The sequence below is a fragment of the Rhincodon typus genome, chromosome 43 (genome assembly GCF_021869965.1).
Source record: "Rhincodon typus isolate 14 chromosome 43, sRhiTyp1.1, whole genome shotgun sequence".
Lineage (NCBI taxonomy): Eukaryota > Metazoa > Chordata > Chondrichthyes > Orectolobiformes > Rhincodontidae > Rhincodon > Rhincodon typus.
The window spans coordinates 8,127,416-8,150,941 of NC_063374.1; the positions used below are offsets into that span (position 1 = coordinate 8,127,416).

Consider the following 23,526-nt stretch of genomic DNA (forward strand, 5'->3'; position numbering starts at 1 on the left):
CATCACCTCAGAGATTCACAGCAAGGGGGCAATATGGAGATCAGGAGAGCTTGAGAATATTTAACAGTCTCAGGGGTGCACCCCTTGGGTGGGGTAGTCCAAATGTTAGTGGTAAATATTACCTCCAAAGCTTTGGGACATAAACAAGTTCGGAGTTCAAGAATCACAACTGTGTTTGCCATCAGTCAGATCGGCAAGATACAGCCAGTCCCCCTCCACGTACATCTGCCTACGCAATCTCCAAGCAGCAGGAGGTTATTTGGGCGCTTGTGTCTGCTGTCCCCTTTCAATATTGCTGTGCCCTGATTCATCTTTTCTCATAATGTTAATTCAAGGAACAGAGGCGTCTCCGGCCAGCCCTAGCAATTATTGTCCATCCCTAATTGCCCAGAGAGCATTTAAGAGTTAACTACATCACTGTAGGTCTGGAGTCACATATAGCCCAGGAGTCACACGTAGCCCAGACCAGGTTAAGGATGGCAGTTTCCTTCCCTAAAGGACATTAGTGAACCAGATGGGTTTTTCCAACAGTCAACTATCAACATGGTCATCATTAGACCCTTAATTCCAGGCCTTTTTTAAAATTGAATTAAAATTCCACCATCTGCCATGGCAGGATTCGAACCAGGGACCCCGGATCATTAACAGAAATTGCTGGAGAATCTCAGAAGCCCCTGTCAGGGGATGAAAGTAGAGTGCAAGGGCCTTTCCTCAGAGCGTTCCTGGAGTGTCTGGGTAAACAGTCTACCTATAATGCCACGAGGCCATCACCTCCCCTTCCATCTCGGTTGCCATGGTTTCCAAATCCACAGACCTCAGTCTCGGGACGTGCTCAACGTCCGCAGCTCTCACACTCCCTCTCCGGGAGGCAGGATTCCAAACATTCCTCGCCCTCCCAGCGAAGGGACTTCATGTTGCCCAGTTCAAGACGGCCAACCTCATATCCTGATGACGCCTCTGGTTTGACACTCCCTGGCCCCGCGGGGCTGGGTGGGGATGGAGAAGCAAGACTTTGGCACAACTCCGGAAGAATTTCCCCCATTCCCATAAACTGGAATTCATTTCAAAATCTGCATTGCCAGTGTCTGAGCACTGACCGGGATCCCTGCCCTGCCTGTCTACCAGCTCTTCCCCCCCACCACCCCAACCCTAATGCCTAAACCCCTCCCTATTTTAGGGCCATCCTCCATCCCCTCGCATCCCTCTCCCTATCTCGGTCACCTCCTCTGGCCCCGACAGTGCTCCGAGATCTCGGTGCTCTTCCCACTCTGAACCCGAGAGGATCCCATTCCCATCGCTCTACCATCGGTGTCTGTGCCTCTAGCTGCCTGGGGCCAGGAGTGAGTTCGGGAACAGGAGGAGACCATTCAGCCCCTCGAGCTCATTCTACAGGAACACGGCTGACCCGACATTCCTCACATCCATTTTCCTGCAATCCTCGATTCCCAGACGGATCGACAATCTATCTCAGCCCCAAATATACGCAAGGACTCTGTCCTCACAGCTCTGTTTGTGGCAAGGACTCAAGCGTGTGTGTGTGTGTGTGTGGAGACAGAAACCACAGAGAGATTGGAAGCTCAGGTGTCAGAGCCGACAGAGGAAGACAATGCCGAGATTATCCAGTTAAAATACTTTTATTAAAGCATAGTATTAAAATGATATTAAACTGCCTGAGAGGTAGCGGGCAGCGACTGTGAACTGCACTGTCACAAGACGTGGTCTCAGATGAGCTTCAGGGTGTGAGAGGCCAGGCTGCAGTTCAGGCCAGTGCCATCCTGTTCGACTTGCAGTTGCTTCACCACACCATCATCCAGCACCATTACAAACCTGATGGGGACAGAGAGAGAGAGACAGACAGAAATCAGATTCACTTAGCGGGCCATTCGAGTACTGAGGAGCTTGGACTCAGGTCAGCAGAACTGTCCTCAGACACCCCCAGGAAAGGGACAGCACTGGGTTAGATATAGAATAAAACTTCCTCTACACCGTGTCCCCATCTAACACTCCCCAGGACAGGAATAGCACAAGAGTTAGATACAGATTAAAGCTTCCTCTACAATGACCCCCATCAAATGCTCCCAGGGACAGGGACAGCACTGGGTTAGATACAGAGTAAAGCTACGTCTACACTGTCCTCAGGACACGAGAGGGAGGGTGTGGATTTCTCGGTGCAGTTGAGTTAGTCTCAAGGTGGGCACAACAAGCCCACCTTCAGCTCTGCACCTTCTTCAGTGCCCTGGGTGGGGGAGGAATCTGTCAGAGACTCTGGGAGTGGAGGGGCAACTGGGGAGCCTAGACTCATGGGAATGATCCAGGCCCTGAGCACGCAACAGCACCACCACCATCCCCCCTACACCACTGCCCCCCAAATCCCCTCCACCGCAGACAGACACTGCTACCTACCTCTGGCACCTCTTGTTCCCCAGCGCCGCGATCAGCTGCTCCTTGTCAAGCTCGAGACCCACGGCCTGCAGAGAGGGAGGGGAAAGGTTAATCCATGCGTGTTTGGAAACGTGGGGGCACTGACACAGAGGCCTCCCCTCCAAGACTGAGAGAGAGGGCCACCTCACTCAGCTCATCAGTCAGACCCTGCAAACCAGCACCTCCCAGTCAAGGAGGGACATTCAGAGCCTGGGAGACCATTCAGAAATGCAAGCCCTGCTATCCTGTCCAAAGCGCCAGATCGTCTCACTCTCAAGTCACTGAAGCTGCCTCCTTTGCATTGTTAGGGGTTAGGGGCAGGAGTCTCTCACTAACGCTATCTGAGATTGCTCTTCAGGCTCTCTAGTTAAGGTAGTCACTGTGGCTGCGATCTGCATCCCACTGGGCTCCTACACAATTTACCAGAGTGCCTTTCTGAAAATGTACACAGACATTGGTAAAGGATTCAGATTTAACCAGGGTGCAAACATCCTGGGAGTTACTATTTTCCAGAAACTGAACCGACCAGCTTTAGAAATACTGTGGCGACGAAAGCAGGTCAGAGGCTGGGAATCCTGCAACAAGTAACTTACCTCCTGACACCCTCTCCTCCTCCAAAGCCTGTCCCACCATCTACAAGGCACAAGTCAGGAGTGGGATGGAATGCTCCCCACTTGCCCCTGGATGGGTGCAGCTCCAACAACACAAGAAACTTGACACCATCCAGGACAAAGCAGCCCCCCGCTTGACTGGCATCACATCCACCACTGACGCTCAGTAGCAGCAGTGTGTACCATCTACAAGATGCACTGCAGGCTCCTTAGACAGCACCTTCCAAACCCATGACCACTTCCATCTAGAAGGACAAGGGCAGCAGATACATGGGAACACCATCACCTGCACATTCCCCTTCGAGCCACTCACCATCCCGGCTTGGAAATATATTGGTCGTTCCTTCAATGTCGCCGGGTCAAAATCCTGGAATTCCCTCCCTAACAGACCACCCTACAGCAGTTCAAGAAGATGGCTCACCACCACCTTCTTCAGGGGCAACTAGGGACGGCAATAAAGATTGGGCCTAACCATACCCATGTCCTGTGAACAAAGGGAGGTGTGTTCTACTTACCCGTGTGAATTCTCCAGTAGGATCAGCCAGCATTCGCACCTGGAGAGACAGCAGAGAATTAGCCACCTTCAGGTCTACCTCCTGAGACTGAGCAATTGACTGGGATTCCTGCTCTGGAACCACAACCAGACAGAGTTACTGTCCCACTTCACCTTTTGGAAAAGCCCCTGTCCCCCTCACCAACCGCACTGGGAAAGGGAATAGATGCAGACGACGCAGGGGGAAAGGTGCGACGCCTATCGTAGTTGACTATCCAAACAGGTTTCCACTAAACCACCCTATGACAAATGTGTTTAGGCCTGTTCATTCACTAACCAGTGAGGGGCAACATATCACACAAGAGACAGGAATAGAAGGCTGTTTGGTCCCTCGAATCCACTCGAACATTCAATAAGATCGTGGCCGATTTTCCACCTTGACTCCACTTTACTTGTCCCATCCCACTCATCCCAAGGATCGATTGATCCCGGTCCTGAGCACAATACTGATAGAGCCTCTGCTGCCCTCTGGGCTGCAGGATTCCAAAGATTCCCCGCCCTCCAAGTGAAGGAATTCCTGCAAACCTCAGTCCCAAATGGCCAACTCTTCACCCAGGGGCTGAGCCAGGTAGAGAAACATCCGCCTGGTGTCATCCTTTTACAATTTTATAAGTTCAAACGAAATACCCTACACCCCTCAATTGTTCTTCTAAACACAGGAGAATTCAGGACGACACTCTTCGATCTCTTGAAAAGGTTCAGAGAAGATTTACAAGGACGTTGCCAGGGTTTGAGCTACGGGGAGAGGCTGAATGGGCTGGGGCTATTTTCCCTGGAGCAGAAGAGGCTGAGGGGTGACCTTATAGAGGTTTATAAAATCACAAGGGGCATGGATAGGTGAATAGCCAAGGTCTTTTCCCAGGGGAGAGGAGACCAAAATTAGGAGGGCGTAGGTTTAAAATGAGAGGGGAATGGTTTAAAAAGGGGCAACTATTTCCGTGCAGAGAGTGGTGCACTGAAGGAGCTGCTAAAGGAAATTGGTGGAGGCTGGTACAATCACAACATTTAAAAGGCATCTGGATGGGTCCATGAATAGGAAGGGTTGAGGGGGATATGGGACAAATGCGACTAGATTAATTGAGGATATCTGGTCAGCATGGGCAAGTTGGACCGAAGGGTCTGTTTCCGTGCTGTACATCTCTATGACCCTATTGCTCTGCCCATGACAACCCCACGTTTGTGTTTGGGGAATTCCCATAGCACTCCCTTAATGGCAAGCCTGACATTTCTCAGGTTGGGAGACCAAAACAGCATGCGATACAGTATTGCCCATCTCCGTTGTTGGAATGGAGAGCCATCAGAAGCACCTACTCCTCCATACCTAGCAGTGCCTGCTCCCCACCTCTTGGGCTACCTACCCTCTCCAATCCAGTCCGACTGAGGAGGAATCCCACGGATGGCTCCCCCCTCCCAAGAACTGGGATCCTTGGGAATCCAATATTATCACGTAAGCCAACCTTCCATCCATTGACTCCATCTATACTTCGCTGCTTTGGAAAGGCAGCCAACAATGACCCCTTCCAACCCGGTTATAATCTGTTCCAACCTCTTCTGTCCAGGCAGAAGATACAGCAGCTTAAACACACGTCCCAACAGATTCAAGGACAGCTTCTTCCCCGCTGTTATTAGACTTCTGAATGGACCTCTCAAAATTTTTTCATTTAATGTAGAGCCCGCTCTCTTTAGCTGTAACATCGTATTCCTCGCTCTGTTCTAATACCCTTACATACTTTGTACGGTATGACCTGCCCGTACTGCAGGCAAAAGAAAACTTTTCACTGTCCCTAGGTACATGTGACAATAATAAACCAGATCAAAGTGGGAATCAAGGCAGTGGCACAGTATCCCTTATGGATGGAGATTACAGGGCTTGTTAGCACAGCACTGGTATTGACTCAGTCCCTTTCCCTGCACTGTGAGCAGAGAAATAGCAATCGGGGAAGATGTCAGAAATATTAAACAGATTGGAATGAACAGGGATGGGCAAAGGAGATACAGAAAAAAGGTATGTAAAACAATAGATGTACCCTGGATATATTCGTGTGATAAACGTTATTATCTCCCACTGTTCTGGGAAGTAAACAGCTAGGGTTGAAGAGTCATGGTAGGAATTGCTTTTGATCTGTTTGAACAGCAAGCCAGTCACAATCGCCTCCCCCCGGCTTTCTCTTCCGAATTCGACACGGTGTCCTCTGTGACATTACCTTCCCATCAGTCTTCTGGTCCTTTCCCCAGGCGCTCATGACAAAAGCATCGTTGACAGAGATGCAGGCAATGATCTCGATCCCCTTCTTCTTCAGCTCCTCGTAGTTTTCAACGTAGCTGGGCAGGTGAGACTGGCGAAGGAGAGAGGAACAGGTCAGAGAGAGAGAGCGCAGAGAGGTCTCATCACAGCCAGCGATCCAACACGGGACAGCGAAGTTTAAGCGGTAAAATGGGGAGGGGGGGGCGACATGCATTCCCCAAGTGAGGGGAAGCCAATTATCAAGTCTCCTAACCACATACTGTAGCCCCCAGGCCCCATCCTCAGCACCGAGGGAGCGCCGCGCTGTCAGAAGTGCCCTAATTCTACGAAGCTGCCCAAAAACACAACAACCCAGACTCTTTGGTGATAACCAAATGAGTGGGACATCCGTGGGATCTTGCGTGCATGATGCCAGCCAATGGGAAACCAATTTCAAAAGTGAAAAAAAAAAAGACATTGCATCGGCTGCAAGTTATTTTTGGAGGATCTTGGGGAAGTGATTGTGAAAAGCTGAAGTGGGGGCACCGAGGAGAATTTCCCCACCCGGTTTAAAACAAAAACACAACAGGAAGACTGAGATGACGGGACAGTGTTATAAAGGTATAAAACTCCCGAACAGGGAAGGGCACACAAAGAGAGAGATGATTGAAAGGCTTGGCAAGGGGCACCGATGTGATGGAGAAAGAGGCTGGTTCCTCACCTTGGCACATGCTGGAGTGAACGCTCCGGGAACTCCGAACAGGACACCCTTTTTCCCTTTGAAGAGGTTGGCAGTGTTGACGATGTTGTGAGGGTCTCCCTCGTGGACATTGACAGCGGGCAGCTTATCCCCGATCTGGATTTTCAGACCAAAACGCAAACCGTAAGCACAAGCTTCATTCCACACTGAACCCCCAGCTGATGGAGAACATCCCTGGATATTTCTCACCCTCAACTGCTCCCTGAACAGGAGGACCAGCTCATGAAATCTCAGCGGGCTGATTAAGAGTCACATCGCTGTGGGTCTGGAGTCACATGTAGCCCAGACTGGCTATGGACGCTAGATTTCCCTCTAGTGAATCATTGGCAACCAGGGATAGTTCTTATGTCATGATAAGAAATTTCAGATTTTTTTTTCCTTCTTTAATCATTCATGGAATGAGGGCTTTGCTGGCTAGGCTGTACCCAATCACCCAGAGGGCAGTTCAGAGTCAACCATATTGCTGTGGGTCTGGAGTCACATGTAGACCAGACGGAGTAAGGATGGTAATTTCCTTCCCTAAAGGGCGATAGTGAACAAGATGGGTTTTATTCAACAATGAATTCATGGACATCAATACAGTCAATTCCAGGTTTTCTTCTTTTCATTGAGTTCAAATTCCACCAACTGAAAAGGGTGGTGGGAGGTGGGGGGGAATTCCTTCCACAGTCCAAAGATGAGCAGGTTAGGGTGGATTGGCCGTGCTAAATTGCCCGTGGTGTCCAAGGATGTGCAGGGTATGTGGGATAGCCATGGGAAATGCAGGGTCAGTGTGGCCTCGATGGGCTGAATGAAGTGATTCTAACGAACCCGTTTGCACATATCCCTCAAAACATTTCCTATCCGTGTACGTGTCCAAACGTCTTCTAATAATTGTACTGTACTGCTTCCTCTGTCAAGTCTCAAGCTCCTTCAGGCAAATATTCCCCAGCTAGAACCTGTCAGCTGTGTATAAGCACGTAGGAGGCAAACCGCTGGCTAAAGAGGATCAGGTATCACCCTCCAGGCTACATCTGAAAAACATGTTTATCTGGGGCAGGCAGGTACCAGGGAGCAGATACTGCCCCTCTGGAAGCCAACACAGAACAATGTGCCTCATCCGCATGCCACAGTTCAGCTTGTGCCTCGATCCTGAGACCACCGGAAACAGACGGAGTAACCCTCCACCTCCCCATCCTGACTTGGCAATATCATCACCATCATCGAATCCCTACAGTGTGGAAACAGGCCCTTCGGCTCAACACGTCCACACTGATCCTCAGAGCATCCCGCCCAGCCCCATTCCCCTATAACTCACCTAAATCTACACATCCCTGGACACGATGGGCAACTTAGCATGGCCAATCCACCCTCAGCTGCACATCTTTGGACTGTGTGGGAGGAAACCGGAGCACCCGGAGGAAACCCACACAGACATGGGGAGAACATGCAAACTCCACACAGACCGAGGATGGAGTCGAACCCGGGTCCCTGGCGCTGTGAGGTAGCAGCGCTAACTGCTGAACCACCGTGCCGCCCTATCGCTGTTTCTTCAGTGTCGCTGGGTCAAAATCCTGACCCTCCCTAACAGCGTATGGATTGCAGCAGTTCAAGAAGGTAGCTCACCCCCACCTTCTCCAGGGGCAACTGGGGACAGGCAATATATGCTGGGCCTTGGCACGCAGTGACATTCCAACAACTCGCTGCCCGTGGAGATCGGGCTCAGGCTTAAAGGCAAGGGAGGCCAAAGGGGGAAGAGGAAGGAGAGCAATAGAACGAGCTGGGAGGTGGCCATTCAGCCCTTTGGGTGCCACCCTATCAGTTCCTGGCTGATTTGTATCTGGCCTCCACCTCAATAACCTGTGCCTGGCAAGGACTGGTAGTGCCAACTGTTCAGGGTGAAGTGAGCGAGAGAGAGTTAAAATTTCTACTCCCACTTTGGAGGATGTTGATCTGCTGTAACAGAGAGGAAGTAGCTGCCTGTGGTGATGTGTTCAGGAAGAAGCAGAGAGGCAAGTTAGCAAATGGTAAGGGGAAGCGGGGGGGAAGGGGAGGGACAGGGACAGGAACAGGAACCTGACAGAAGGGCAGACTGTGGGCTTGATGTGAGGGGCCTGCGTATTTAAATGGAGAATGACACACAGGGTTATCCATTTGGCCAGTCATGTTGGCGCTTTCTCGTTGGTCCCTCTACCACCCCCCAACCCCCTTACAGCCCTGAAAATTTCTCTTCCAATAACTTTTCCATTCCCTTTCGAGATCTTCGACTGAACCTCCACCACGCACTCAAATCAATCCATTCCCAGACTCTCGAGGCACCCCCACCATAGAATCCCAAAGTGTGGAAGCAGGTCATTCGGCCCATCGAGTCCGCACCGACCCTCCAAACAGCAGACCACTCAGACCCAACTCCTACCCTATCCCTGCCTTTCCCACCCTGGACACTACGGGGCAATTTAGCATGGCCAATCCACCATAGCCGTCACATCTTTGGACCGTGGGAGGAAACCGGAGCACCCACAGGAAACCCATGCAGACACGGGGAGAACGTGCAAACTCCACATAGATACCAGAGGGTGGAATCGAACCCGGGTCCCCGGCGCTGTGAGGCAACAGTGCTGACTGCTGAGCCACCATGCCGCACCAATGACAAATGGAGCAATGGAGTTATCCCTGGTTATTAACCCTTCCATGAGAGAATCTCTCCTACTCTGCCCTGTCCCGACAACCCCACCGTGTGGTTTCGAACACCTCTCCTCTCAGTTTACTTGCCAGCCCCAGCCTCCTCTGTCCATCAAATACATTCCCGATGTTCCTCTATCCCTGGAATTGTTCTCGGGCATCTCTCTAGCACCACCTCTCGAAGCTCTGACCTCCTTTGTGAAATGCAGCGCCCAGAGGCCGACTAGTAAATCCAGAGGCCCGGGTTAATGCTCTGGGGACGTCAGTTCAAATCCCCGCTATGGCAGACGGTGGAATTCGAATTCTAAAATCTGGAATAAAACGTTAGCTATCCACTGTCAATTGTTGCAAAAAAAAGCAACCTGGTTCACACTAATCCCATCTGCCGTGCTTACCTGACATGGCCTCCATGTCAATGTCCCTTAACTGCCCTCGGAAATGGCCAAATGAGAGTATTTTTATTCACTTATGGGACGTGGGCGCTGCTGGCTGGTCAGCACTTATTTCCCATCCCTAGTTGCCTACGAGGAGGTGGTGGCGAGCTGACTTTTTGAATCGATGCAGTCTGGCTGTTACCTTATGGGGGCAATTAGGGATGGGCAACAAATTCCTGGTTGTGCCAAGTACATGCAGATGCTGCTTGGCCTGCTGTGTTCGTCCAGCCCTGCACCTTGTTGTCTCGGATTCTCCAGCATCTGCAGTTCCTACTATCCCTGTCGCCAATGAATGGCTGCTTTCTGGTGTGGGCACAAGGGAGCTCTCTTAGGAGGAGCGGGGAACCGTACTGACGAAAGCTTAGTTGCCTGGACAGGGCTTTATTCGTGCATGTCATGACTGGCCTGCATCACCACGAGCTGCCAGACGAGCGGAATTTAATGAGAATAAAAAAAAAAAAAAAAAAAAAAAAAATGAGGTGGGGCCTTTTAGCAGACAGGTTAGCTTGGGAGAGGCAAGACAGACTGAACAGTTGGAAGGACTCTGCAGCCACTGAGGGAGCAGGGGTTCCTGCGTATTTCTCTTTGGAAGTGGCACAATGTTATTGGAGAGCAGTTAGCAAAAGCACACAGCCACTCGTGGCTTCGTAAAGAGTGGCATTGGGTATGGAAGTATGCATACGTACGCTGAACGTTTATAAACCTCCGGTTAGACCACATCCACAGTACTGCGTGCATTTCTGGCTGTCACACAACAGGAAAGGACAAAGAGAAGCAGTGGTACAGTCATTGGACTAGCCTCACAATGACCATGTCGATTATTGCGATGACAAAACATCTGAATGAAAACAAGCTAGCTAACAACCTCACCTACAACCCAAGCTACAAATCTTTGCTAAAAAAAAACTTTTTAATTATTGTAACAACCCACTTTCTTCTCTGGTGCCTTTTAAGAGAAAGTCTATCCAGTCTGACCTACTCATGACTCCCAACTCACAGCGACATGTTGACTGGGCAATAAATGCTTCCTTAGCAAGCAAGCAACACCCATGAACAAATAACAAAACACATGGATGGGGATTCACCAGAATAATCCCATAGATGAGAGATTTTTAGTGACAAGGTGAGGTTAGAGAAGCTGGGAGATAGTAGGAACTGCCGATGCTGGAGTCTCAGATAACAAGGTGTGGAGCCTTCTGAAGAAGGGTCCAGACCCGAAACGTCAGCTTTCCTACTCCTCTGATGCTGCTTGGCCTGCTGTGTTCCTCCAGCTCCACACCATGTCATTTTAGAGAAGCTGGGGTTGTTCTCCTTGGGAGTGACTGAGACCGAGGGGAGAATTACTTGAGGCAGACACAGTGACAGTTTTGGATAAGACGGATAAGAACAGTTGATAGTACAGGGATTAAGGGAGGGGGTAGAGACACTTCTAACAATAGACAATGCAGACGATTGTGCGCCGATGGGCCACACCATAGGGCAGGGAGCGATAGAGAAAAGAAAGATTTAAGATAGCACAGTATCGTAGCACCCTACTTCGCACTAATGCTCAGATTACAGCTTTGCAACCATGCACAGTCATCAGGTGTGGCCCCACAATGGGTTTATCTCCAATTTCTGATAATTAAATAGGTCAACTTTGCTCCCGTCACACTAGCCAAGCCTCGTGAGTCACAATCCCAGTCCGACTCCCCTGCCCGCTTTTCAAAGCCATGAGGAGGCCCCGAAATCAGACCCTCGCCCCAACAAACGCCTCTGCGTTTCTGTAGTGCCTGTCACCTCCTCAGTGACTGCAGGTCCCTTATACAGGGATTGTTCCAGGGTTGAGGAAGAGCAGACAACGCTCATTTTGTATTTCACAGCAGAGTTCTGGGAAGCTCTTGTGGCACGGTAGTAGTGCCCCATCTCTGATCCAGGAGGCCCAGGTTCAAGTCCAAGTCCCACCTGCTCCAGTGGTAAAAGGAGCAGTAGTAGGCCGTTCAGCCCACTAAACCAGTCAGTGAAATTGTAGCTGGTTTGATTTTTTTTCCCCCCACCCCATTTCGCCAGGGGGTGCAGGATTTGTAATTCGCTGTGGCTTCTGGACAAGATTGGCCTAAGGACGCCAGGGAAAAACACATCCTCACTTCAGCTTCTTTGTCTAGTAAAACCCCGAGAGGTCTTTTACATTCACCAGGGAGGGCCTTGATCTGAAAGACAGCATCTCAGAGTGCAGCATTCTCTCAATACTGGCACTAAGACGGTCTGCTCAAGGCCCAGGAATATAAGAAATAGGAGCAGGAGTAGGAGTAGGCCCATCATGGCTGGTCTCTTCGTGGGCTCAGGCTTACCTGCCCACACACCATAACGCTTAATTCCCTTTACTGTTCAAAAATCTATCTTTGCCTTAAAAATATTCAGCGAGGTAGCCTCAACTGCTTCACTAGGCAGGGAATTCCACAGATTCACAACCCTTTGGGTGAAGAAGTTCCTCCTCAGCTCAGTCCTAAATCTGCTCCCCCCTTATTTCAAGGCTACGCCCCTAGTTCTAGTCTCATTTACCAGTGGAAACAACCTCCCCGTTTCTATCTTATCTATTCCCCTCAATGTTCTGTTTCTATAAAGATACGCCCCTCACTCTAAGTTCCAATGAGTACGGTCCCAGTCTACTCAATCTCTCCTCATAAGCCAAACCTCTGAACTCCGTAATCAACCTAGTGAGCCTCCTCTGCACCTCTTTCCAGTGCCAGTCCATCCTTTCCCAAATAAGACCAAAACTGTACACAGTGACTCCAGGTATGGCCTAACCAGCTCCCTATACAGCTGCAACATAACCTCTCTGTTTTTAAACTCCATCCCTCTGGCAATGAAGGACAACATTCCATTTGCCTCCTTAAAGACCTGCTGCACCTGCAAACCAACATTTTGTGATTTATGCACAAGGACACCCAGGTCCCTCTGCACAGCAGCGTGCTACAATTTTTCACCATTTAAATAATAGCCTATTTTGCTGTTATTCCTATCAAAAATGGTGGACCTCACATTTACCAACGCTGTACCCCACCTGACAGACCCCCCGGAGTCGAGGGCTAAACAGCAACACCCACTTGAGCCACAAAGATGCAATGAAAGAGGGAGCAGGCGCAAATGAAAGATTCTAAGGATAACCCCAGCAATTACAGACCTAACGTCAGTAACGGGACGGGAGGTTAGGTAGGATTTCTACAGAGGATTATTCAGGATGGAATTAGTAAATCACATGGAACAAAATGGGGATGGATTAGGAAGAGGCGACAGAGTTCTGAAGGTCAAATCATGAAGAGGTTAAAACAAACGAGACTTGACGAGGGTAACGCTGTTAATGGGATAGACATGGATATGCACAGTGTTTGATACATTGCCTTACAACAGACTTGAGGAAAGTTATAGGTCATGGTACAAAAGGTACAGAAGCAACGTGGATATGAAATTGGCCGAGAGCTTGAGTGAGAGTGAGAGCGCGAGAGCATGAGTGAGCATGCGTGAAAGAGAGAGACGGGGGTAGGAGAAAAAAGGGAGAAAAAGAAAAGTGAACAGTCAAAGAAAGAGAGAGTGTAAAAGAAATACAGAAAGGAAAAGAAAACAACAAGAAGACAGGAAAAAAAAAAAGAGAAAAGAGAGAGAGAGTGTAGGAGGAGGAAGGTTGCTCCAGAGGGGAATTCAGCAATGGGGAAATCAATTTCCTGCCCGTTCTTCTGTGATGGGCATGGCCTGGAAATCCAGCTTGTGCAATACATTATTACCACAGCAATGGGCAGCACCCACCCACTTACCACAAAGCAAATGCTTACTCAGTCTGAGGCGATAAGTTTGTCACCCTCCCGTCTTGTTCTCCTGTGGTCACACAATACCCAAAGCACTTTCTCATGATTACGAGGCACAGAAACCGAGCGTGACAAAGCAGTTTTCTTACGTTGTGAAGGCGAGATATCAGGTGAGCACCGAGATTAGGAACTGCTGACTCAATCATCAGTATTTAATTTGGGATAACGAGTTGGCCCAACTACAACGTCTGTGTGTGCACTTTTAAGGCTGTGTTGGAGAAATGTTTGTTCGAATTGGGAGTAGCCCAGCCATTCCTGAACCCATACATGCACACTCAGAGGTTATCCAACAGGGGTGGATAAGGTTAGGACAGGATGGATAGAAAGCAGCTGCTCCCAGGAGTTGAAGGGTCAACAATGAAGGGAGCATAACGTTAAATTGTAGAGATTAGAGGAAAAATGTTTTCACCCTGCAGGGGGCGAGGTGGTCTGGAACACAGTTCCTGGTATGGCAGTACCAAAGGAAAGCCTGAACCTCTAGAAGAATGTGGATGAGCACTTGAAATGTTCTAACATTCAAGGCCTAGTGCTGAGAAGTAGGATTAGGGTTATCACCATTGGTAGTCCCTCGCAGATGGGGATGACTTTCTTCCCCCTCTCAGGGTGAGTCCATAGGTGGCTATAGAGACCGATACAGCTACCGCAGGCTCAGTTACACTTGGGGCAGGTGGTGGTCGCAGGAAGTTGGTGTGGCATGGTGCTCCTTTCGCCCGGCTTCCGCCTTCTCCCCGACGGCAAGTCTCAAGGTGTTCAACGCCTTCCCGGACGCTCCTCCTCCACTTTGGATGGTCTTGGGCCAGTCATTCCCGGCTGTCTGTGGGAATGCCGCACTTCCCCAGTGAGGCCTGGAGAGTATTCTTGAAGCCGTCCACCTGGGGCTCACCTGCTGTTTCGGAGCTGGGAGTAGAGCTGCTCAGGGAGGCTTGTGTCAGTGGTGCGCACGATGTACCCAAGCCCATCGAGGGTGTTCAGCCCCTCGATGTTGGGCATGTTGGCCTGGTCAAGGATGCTGAAATTGGTCCTGGATTAGTGTAGATAGGTCAGCATAGACCTGATGGGCCAAAGGGGCTCTTCTATGGCTGTACAACGGCTATCTCTCATTTCTGCCAACTTCCCAATACGCTGGACACCCTGCATATTCAGAGATCCTTCCCTACAGCGTTTTGCTTCCTTATCCAAGGATGGACTTCCTATAGAAGGAGTACAGCAGAGATTTCCTGAGATCCCACAAAGAGGGAGATGGAGGAGACTGGGCCCGTGCTCTCTGGAGTTTAGGAAAAGAAAATGAATGAGTGGTGACCTGATTGAAGAATGGGAAACTCCAACATGGCTTGACAGTGGGGGAAAGCAGGAAGGATGTGCAATTGAGAGAGAAAAACCAGGATAGAGACATACAGTGTCAGGTTAAAACGGGTCGCTCAGTTTGGACTGAGAGGAGGAGGAATTTCTTTGCTCGGAGGGTGGATTCCTTTGGAATTCTCTGCCGCAGAGGGCAGTGCAGGCGGTCACTGAGCGTGTTCAAGACAGGGATTGAGAGGTTTCTAAATATTGATGATAGCAAGGGATGGCACAGAGAAGTGATGCTGTGGTAAAGGTCAGTCATGATCTAGAATGAGCGGTGCAGCAGGCTGGAGGGGCCAAATGGCCTACTCCTGCTACCAATGCTGCTGTATTTCCTGCAGTAGAAATCATAAAATCCTCCACTTCACCAACCACACACACACACAATAACGTGCATTTTAAAAGCACCTTTTATAGCAGGAGCCCAAATCAAACAGAAACTAGCTCCAACTCATGTAGAGACCTCTTCGGGACAAAGCGAGCTTAAGTTACATTTATGTACCGCCTTTTGTAACAAGGTGCCCAGTGTGTCATGGGAGTCTATTCAAAACAAAAATGACCAACAAACAAGGTATTAAGGAAAGCTTGGCCCAAGGGAAGTCTTAAAAGGAGGAGTGGATTAGGGAGGCAGTTCCGGAGCTCAGAACTAGGAGGGCTGAAGGCACAGTAGCCATGGTGAGCAGTGGTGCAATTTGTGGGAGCTGGGGAGGCAAGAGTGGATACACAAGAGAACATAGAATCCCTATAGTGTGGAAGTAGGCCGTTCAGCCCATCAAGTCTACACTGCTCATCCAAAGAGCATCCCATCCAGATCCCGCTACCCTACCTATATCCCTGCATTCCCAATGGCTAACCCACCTCGCCTGCACACTATGCAGCAATTTAGCCAACACACCCTAACCTGCACGTCTTTGGACTGTGGGAGGAAACCGGAGCACCCGGAGGAAACCCACGCAGACACAGTGAGAACATGCAAACGCCACACAGACAGTCACCGAAGCTGGAATCGAACCCGGGTCCCTGGCACCATAAGGCAGCAGTGCTAACTACCGAGACACCACCCTGCCCAGCATAGGTCGATGAGTGCAGAGACGAAAGATGGGGTATTGGGTGTGTGTGTTGCAGGATGTGATAGGGGTATTGGTGGGGAGTAAAGAATTTTGCTTTTTAACAAAAGATGCCTGCACTGTGTCAACAAGGTGCAGGGCTGGATGAACACAGCAGGCCAAGCAGCATCATCAGTTTGCTTTGTGGGTTTGGTGTGCAGGAAGCTGGGGGGAGAAAAGGACACTAAAACTTCACAAAAGGGGTCTGGGTGACTTGATCCAGAGTTGAGTCGGGCACGTAGGGATAGAGGGATCCCTGGATACAGAGCCTCAGTAAGTGCACCAGGGTAAAGGGTCGCATGGGTGCCCCTCTCTCTCCATTCCAGTTCAGGGTCTTTATCAGAGAGGAGACGGCGCGAGAGGAGGCCATGTTTGAGGCAGAATTAGTGCGGAAATACTGGGAATGTAGCAAACACAGGCATAAACAGAAGAGCCCACTGTTTGAAATCACTGCAGAAACTCAAACTGCCCTGGAGGGAGGGTGGGACTGGGTAGGACGACAGAAACATCCAGGGAGAATGATTGGCCCAGAGAGCTAAACCAGCAAAAAAAAGGGAGAATAGTTTCTAATTTTTAAAAAAAAAATCAGAGACAAATGGAGAAGTCTTGACAAAGATGTCAAAATCATAGTTGTGATTTGGCAAGGAGACTACAGCATTGCACAGTTTTGGAGAAACCGGGTGGGAAAGGGAAGGAGGAACTGAGAGACGGTGTTGCAAGTCTGGATTAACACACAAGCATTATGAATTGGCAGCAGACAAACAGTGTGGAGCTGGAGGAACACAGGAGGTCAGGCAGCATCAGAGGAGCAGGAAAGTCAACGTTTCTGAAGAAGGGTCCCGACCCGAAACATTGACTTTGCTGCTCCTCTGATGCTGGCCTGCGGTGTTCTTCCAGCTCCACACAATGTTGTCTCCGACTCCAGCATCTGCAGTTCTTGCCATCTCCAAATGAGTTAGCAGCAGGCCATTCAGCCCCACTCAGTCATTCTGAAGCATTCTAGAATCCAACAAACTTACAGCTGTACCATCCATTGGTGGGTGAGATTTATCACAATGTTTTAAAAATAAAACGAGAGACAGCAAGAGCAAACACCAATCTTAATATCTCACATGAGCTATTTTGTAGCAAGCTATGATGGAACAAAAATCAGAATTAATGCACAATTTCTCTCTGTCTCACATACAGGGCACAAAAATGTGCAGGTTAGGGTGGACTGGCCATTCTAAATTGCCCATGGCATCCAGGGATGTGCAGGCTAGGTGGGTTAGTCATTGGGAGTGCAGGGTTAGAGGGACAGGGCAGGGGGTCTGGGTGAGATGCTCTTCCGAGGGTCAGTGGGCTGAATGGCCAGCTTCCATACTGCAGGAATTCTGTGTCATATCTGGGCGCCAATTACAGACATCTCTAGACTTTCCCCTCCCAAGCATGTAGCACACGCTCACTGTGACCAGGAGAGATACCTGCAGCCCTCTGTCCCAGGCAGGGCAAAGCAATTGCTAAGCCAGTAAGGGAGTGTTACAAGCAGACATGACCACCTTCAAAGGAATGTTCTGTTGTGTGGAGGTGGGGGTGTGAATGGGGCACAGTTTCCGGAGACAGGCACTCTGCCAGGTTTGACCACTGCAGCAGCTTTCTGGTTGTTTGTACAAGTAAGCCTTATCTGTGATTTCTATCTAAACTACAGCCTTTGTTGCATCAAACGGGATAAACGGTCTCAAGTATAACCATTGCAAGGAATAAAGGAGGCCATTCAACCTGCTCTGTGACCTAACCCTGTACACTCAGCTTTGTCCCCTTTATCTACCAAGAATCCATCAATCTCAGATCATTTGCAATATTTTTTAAGAAGAAACTTTGATGACGGTCTAACTACAGCCACACATTTGAATTTGCTGATAGACAGCATTGTGTGCAGCACAGACACAGGGACACAGATGGATGAAGTGAAGGTGCAAAACGCCGACAAATTGGACTTCAATGTGGGCAAAAGGTGAAGTCATTAGGGATTTTCTGACTGGTGAAAAACTAGAGGGTGTGGAGATCCAAAAGGGTCTTTGGGTGGGTGGGGGAGGAGAAACAGGGACAGTTCTGGGTAAACAAATCAATTAAAACATCCTCCAGGAGGTAAAAAAAGCGAGCAGGCTGAAAGGCCAATCAGACTCAGAGGATTGGGATACAAAAGGTTTTACAAAGCCCCCGGTTCCAGGAAACCTCAGGGTGTATGGACCCTGGAGGGTACACTCGCCAGAATGAGCAAGTGGTCTGCCCAAAGGTCAAATTACGAGGAGAGCTAACGCAAAGTTGGTATGGCAACTGCTCTGCCCAGGGCCACGAGAAACTACAGAGTTGTGAACGCAACCCAGTCCATCACACAAGCCAGCCTTCCACCCCAGTGACTCCATCTATACTTCCCCCTGCCTCGGGAAGGCAGCAAACATCAAAGACCCCTCCCACCCCAGTTATAATCTCTACCACTACATCCATCAGGCAGAAAATACAGAAGCTTAAACACATGGACCAACAGATTCAAGAACAACTTCTTCCCCACTGTTATTAGATTTAAGAATGGACCTCTCAAATTTTAAATTTAATGTTTATCTCAGTCTCTGAGCACTTTCTCTGCAGCAGTAACATGGTATTCCTCACTCTGCTCTATTACCCTAACGCACTTTGTATGGCACGACCTGCCTGCACTGCACGCAAAACAAAAAACTTTTCACTGTCTTTAGGTACATGTGACAGTAATAAATCAAATCATCAAACCAGGGAGGTGGTCCCTGGAGTTGATTTGATCGCAATTTTCAAGGTATCCTCCAGGGAACAGACGGTTTCTCTCTGTCAGCTCCTAATTTCCCACTGGTTGAGCAAAATGACACTGTAGGTCAGAGCGTGAAATGACAGCCAGATGTTCCAAGGAGGAACTTAAGAGAACACCTGAGAACAAACATATACACACGGGAAAGGGTCTGGACACTCAACGCAAACAGCATTTGAAGCTAGATCGATACTCATTAGGTAAAGGAATTAAGGGATACAGTATAGAATTAGGTCACTGAATGGCCTCCTTTATTCCTTCCAACAGTTATATTCGAGATCTTTATCTTGATTGATTCAACAAAGACTGTAGGGTAGATACAAACCGCAGATAAGACTCACTCATACAGATAACTAGAAAGGTAGAGGTAATCGCACTTCTCTGAACACTTCCAACAGTCATTCTCCCAAGACAAATAAACAATACAATCCTCACCATTCCTTCCCCAAATTCTGAAGGCTCTCACCAAGGTATTTCCATCTCCGAGGATACGCGAGTGTGGAAACCCAGGAGGATGCAAACGATAGATGAGCCACTCAGGCTCTGCTGCCTCTGTGCATCCCCTCCCCACCCCTTCTTCATCTATTCCCTTCTCCCTCATATAGTTATCCAGCTTCGCCCCACCCCTTAAATGTTTCAGAGTCACACAGCACGGAAACAGACCCTTTGGTCCAACAAGTCCATGCTGACTACAATCCCAAACTAAACTAGTCCCACCTGCCTCCAAACCTTTTCTGTTCAAATTTTTTTTAAACGTTGTAACTGTACCCACATCCACCACTTCCTCTGGAAGTTCATCCCACACACTAACCACTCTTAAAAAAAGCTGCCCCTCATGTCTTTTTTAAATCTTTCTCCTCTTACCTCAAAAAATGGCCCTTAGTCTTGAAATCCCTCATCCTAGGGGAAACAATTCACCTTGACCACTCCCTGGGGAGCAAGTCCCCCCACTCTCTCAGAGGGGGCAAGAGACATACCCCCTTGAATTCCCCCCATAGGGGCTGCTTTGTATCAAAAGCAGACTCAAGTACAGTGCGGAGGATTCTCAAAATGCTCTTTCTCGCTGCCTTGTGCTTTTTAACAAACAGATTTTAAGAAAAGCTATAGTGAGGCACTGCAGAAAGTACATCCCCGATGCAAAGAGGCAGCTTACAGAGTGAACGGGCTTCCACGAATAACAAACAACCAGATCTGATACGAAACAAACAACGTTTGTGTCCACCAACAAACATTGGAAACAGGTCCTATTCCCATGTCTGAGGAGGCAGATACATACTTATCTCACACAAACAACCAGTGGCTTGGGAATCCAGTTGTTCGGGTTAGGGGGAGAGCACTGGGCCAGGAAAACAATGGGGTTTGGTCTGCAATCAATGTCACATTTGGTCAGCTCTGATGAAGAGTCACCTTGACTGGAAACATTAGCTTGCTCTCTTGCCATGGACACTGCCTGACCTGCTGTGATTTCCAGTAATCTTTGTTTTCAGTACAGATTCCTGCATCTGCAGTAATTTGCACTCACATTTGGTCAGTATCGCTTTTGCGGTATGCATGAGCTTGCTGTGCACAATCCGGGCTACCCCCATCACTCGCTGCTTTACAACAGCGATAGCAGCTGTGAAGCACCCTGGGGATGAGTCGGGCGCCATAAAAATTCAAATCTGCCTCACCACAGATTCGGGTAAAGGAGTCATACCAAAAACGCAAAACGGAGATTAAGTGTAAAGTCTCAACTCTCCAGCATTGGAGAAACTTTTAAAAAAGCTAAAATAAAAACCAAAAAGAGAAAAAAAAGTTCTGGTGAAGAGTCACTGGACCCGAAACATTAACTCTGCTTTCTCTCTGCAGACCTGCTGAGGTTCTCCAGCAATTTCTGTTTTTTTTTGTGTCAGATTTTAAAACAAACTTTGAAACAGACAAATATCTGTCTATCAATCTGTTAAAGATAGTTTTAAAGAATCCACATTCAGTTGTGGTCAAACAGTCCGTCAGTACCCTTACAAAGACAAAAACACGCTCACTGTATTCAATCCCACCATGTTTTGGTTTCCAATTTCAGTTCTGTTTGAGATTCCGGCTCAGAAGCAATCTGGGACATGCTGGCATTGTGAAAAAGGCTACAAAGAAAGCAAGTGTCTCCCCCCCACCCGAGTTTGAATCAAAACTGTGCATTTAGCCTTGACAGGGCCGACCCAAGCATAAATTCGACTCAGAGTGCAAATGACAACAAACGATTCTACAACTGAATCGGTTTCAAAGCCTGGTTCCCCTAAAAATTGCTCTCAGCTCTTTAGACTCCAGGAGGTTAAATTCCTAAGAGACTTGTCCAAACTAACTGGAATTTTAAGATGGCTAAACATTAATCAGTGGAGGGAGGGCAGGAAAGACATTAGCTGAGGAGTCGATAATAGGACATGGGACGGGAGGAGGAAATAAGGGTTTCAGAGTGTAAAAATTTCATCCAGGGAGAGGAATCAGAAAATAAAGGTGAAAAGACAGAAAAGAAGGGGAAAAAAATGGGAAAAAAAAATTGGATTGGTATTCTTCACAGCAGACTTTCCTTTTAAATCTGAGATGGATAAGGTTGGGGGGGTGAAGGCAGGATTGGGGAGGAGTGCAGCAGGCAGGGTAAGAGGGGTGGCTGTAGCAGAGGTGGGGTGGGGTGGGGTGAGGTGGGGTGGGGTGAGGGGGGTGCAGACAGGTGGCTAGCATGGGTCTGGGCTGTTGTGCCTACTGAAGGAAACTGGGTGCAGCTGAGGAGACAGCAACGGGATAGTCCTCTCTGCCCACACCCCCAAACGATACCCCTCCAACCCTCCACCACCAAATCCCTTCCCCATCACCAAATACCCGCTTTTCGCTCCATGATCCCCCCTCATCTCTCCATCAGCAAACACTCCTTCCAACATCAAGATCCTCTCCAACACCAAACCCTTCTCCCAATTACCAAGCACCACTTTTCCATCACCCACCCAACACCCTCCCTATTACAATGCACCTCTTGCCCACTGCCAATCACCCACCCCACTCCAACATCAAAGCCCCCCTCCAACACCAAACCCTTCACCCCATTACCAAGTACTCCTTCCCCATCACCCAAACAGGACCCTCCACCCACCAAAACCCCCTCCTCAAGCAGCAGATGGGTGCCATAGGGAGGTTGATGGTCAATGTGACCTTCCCTTGGACCCCACCCCTGCAGCCAGCTTGAACCCCGACCTCTGACCTTGATGGGCATGGCGGCGGGTGAAATGCGGTGAATTTGCCTCAAGCTGCAACCGACCGATCTGCAAAGTCTCTGATACAGCAGTTGTCTCATTGCGTCGCCTTTATCTAGCGCTATGAGCGCCCGCCTTCCATCTTAATCCCTGCCCTCCTCCTACCACCCACCCCCTGCACCCGCCATCGCCCCTGGCAACCGGGCAGGCCCCGCCCACATCCACGCCTGGGCGCAAGCGCAAGATGACCCATGACGTCACCGCACCTGCTCACTCAGGATGACTGGGCAGCAAGCATGCGCGCTGCTGACCGGCCGGCGGGCCGTATTCGGCACCGAGCATGCGTGATGCTGCAAGGCCCCGTCCGGCACTCATGCGCACTACTGCCGGCCCGCCACAAGGGTCAGCGTTGAGCATGCGCGTCTACCGTACCTTCCCATTACGTCACCCTGACAGGCATTGAGCATGCGTTTTTTCCTTCCAGGCGCAATGACTTGACATAAAGCATGCGCACTAGCTTCGTTCTGTGGGGAGTGTGGCGAACTCGTGACGTCTTTGGATTCACTGATTATCAGTGGTTCGAATCCCACTGTGGCTCATTCTGGAATTAATTAATTAATGCTAGCCTAATAAGATTTCTTTTTACTAATTTTACATTAATACTAATTTTAGTATTATTACAAGTAATGCTAATCTACTTTTGAGTATAGGAGTTGGGACATTATGTTGCGGTAGTACAGGACATTGGTGAAGCTTCTTCTGGAATACTGTGTCCAATTCTGCTCACCCAGTTATAGGAAGGATATTATCAAACTGGAGAGGGTTCAGAAGAGATTTACTACGATGTGGCAGGGTATGGAAGGTGTGAGTTATCAAGAAAGGCTGGATAGGCTGGGACTTTTTTCACTGGAACGTGGCAGGTTGAAAGGTGACCTTATTGAGGTCTCACCAATTCTCATTGATCTCAAAATACACACAGACAAAGGACACAAATTCAACTGGGCAACACATCCATAATAGCACAAGCCAAACAGAGACATGCCAGGGAATTCCTGGAGTCCTGGCATTCCAACTGGAATTCCATCAACAAACACATTGAACTGGATCTGATATACAAACCTTTGAAAAACAGAACCGGAAGTGATGCCAACCAGCCCAGCAAACTGAGGCATATAAATAACAAGCGGGATAGAACTCCAAAGCTTCACTGGAGGCGCACTGATGATGTTACCTAGCAAGGCGACGAAACGTCTGCAATCAAGCTTTCAGGCAATGACCCAATCAACACCATCACCAACCAAGACATGGCAGTGCAGTGCTTTAGGGTGGGGAGAAAGTAGCCCTGGTAGTGCTCAACATTGACCTAATACTCCATCAAGTCTTATAGAATCACGTCAAATATGGGCAAGGAAACCTCCTGCTGGCTACCATGTAGATCCACCCTGCATTGGCTATTGGGTCAGTGCTCCCCCAACTTGAACACCACTTAGATGAAGGACTGAGGGTGGCAAAGGTGCAGAATGTACTCTTCATGGAG

General features: G+C 49.1%; 1 protein-coding gene across 1 annotated transcript; it reads right to left on the reverse strand.

Annotated features, from left to right (window-relative positions):
• Positions 1 to 1,618: 1,618 nt before the first annotated feature.
• prdx5 (peroxiredoxin 5) lies at positions 1,619 to 22,240 on the reverse strand. Its single transcript, XM_020520882.2, has 6 exons — positions 21,998 to 22,240; positions 6,531 to 6,665; positions 5,790 to 5,921; positions 3,548 to 3,586; positions 2,404 to 2,468; positions 1,619 to 1,827 (listed from the first exon to the last, which is right to left on the reverse strand). Exons 1-6 carry the CDS (start codon positions 22,088 to 22,090, stop codon positions 1,722 to 1,724), a joined length of 570 nt encoding a protein of 189 aa, XP_020376471.1. The 5' UTR covers positions 22,091 to 22,240; the 3' UTR covers positions 1,619 to 1,721.
• Positions 22,241 to 23,526: the final 1,286 nt, after the last annotated feature.

Bases quoted from the DNA above. Each gene is read 5' to 3' on its own strand.
- prdx5 (XM_020520882.2), bottom strand. From the start codon at position 22,090: ATGAGACAACTGCTGTATCAGAGACTTTGCAGATCGGTCGGTTGCAGC. The intron at 5,922-6,530 runs GTGAGGAACCAG...CTCCTTCGCCAG, and splicing joins TCACTCCAGCATGTGCCAAG to TCTCACCTGCCCAGCTACGT. The intron at 3,587-5,789 runs GTAATGTCACAG...CTGTCTCTCCAG, and splicing joins ACCAGAAGACTGATGGGAAG to GTGCGAATGCTGGCTGATCC.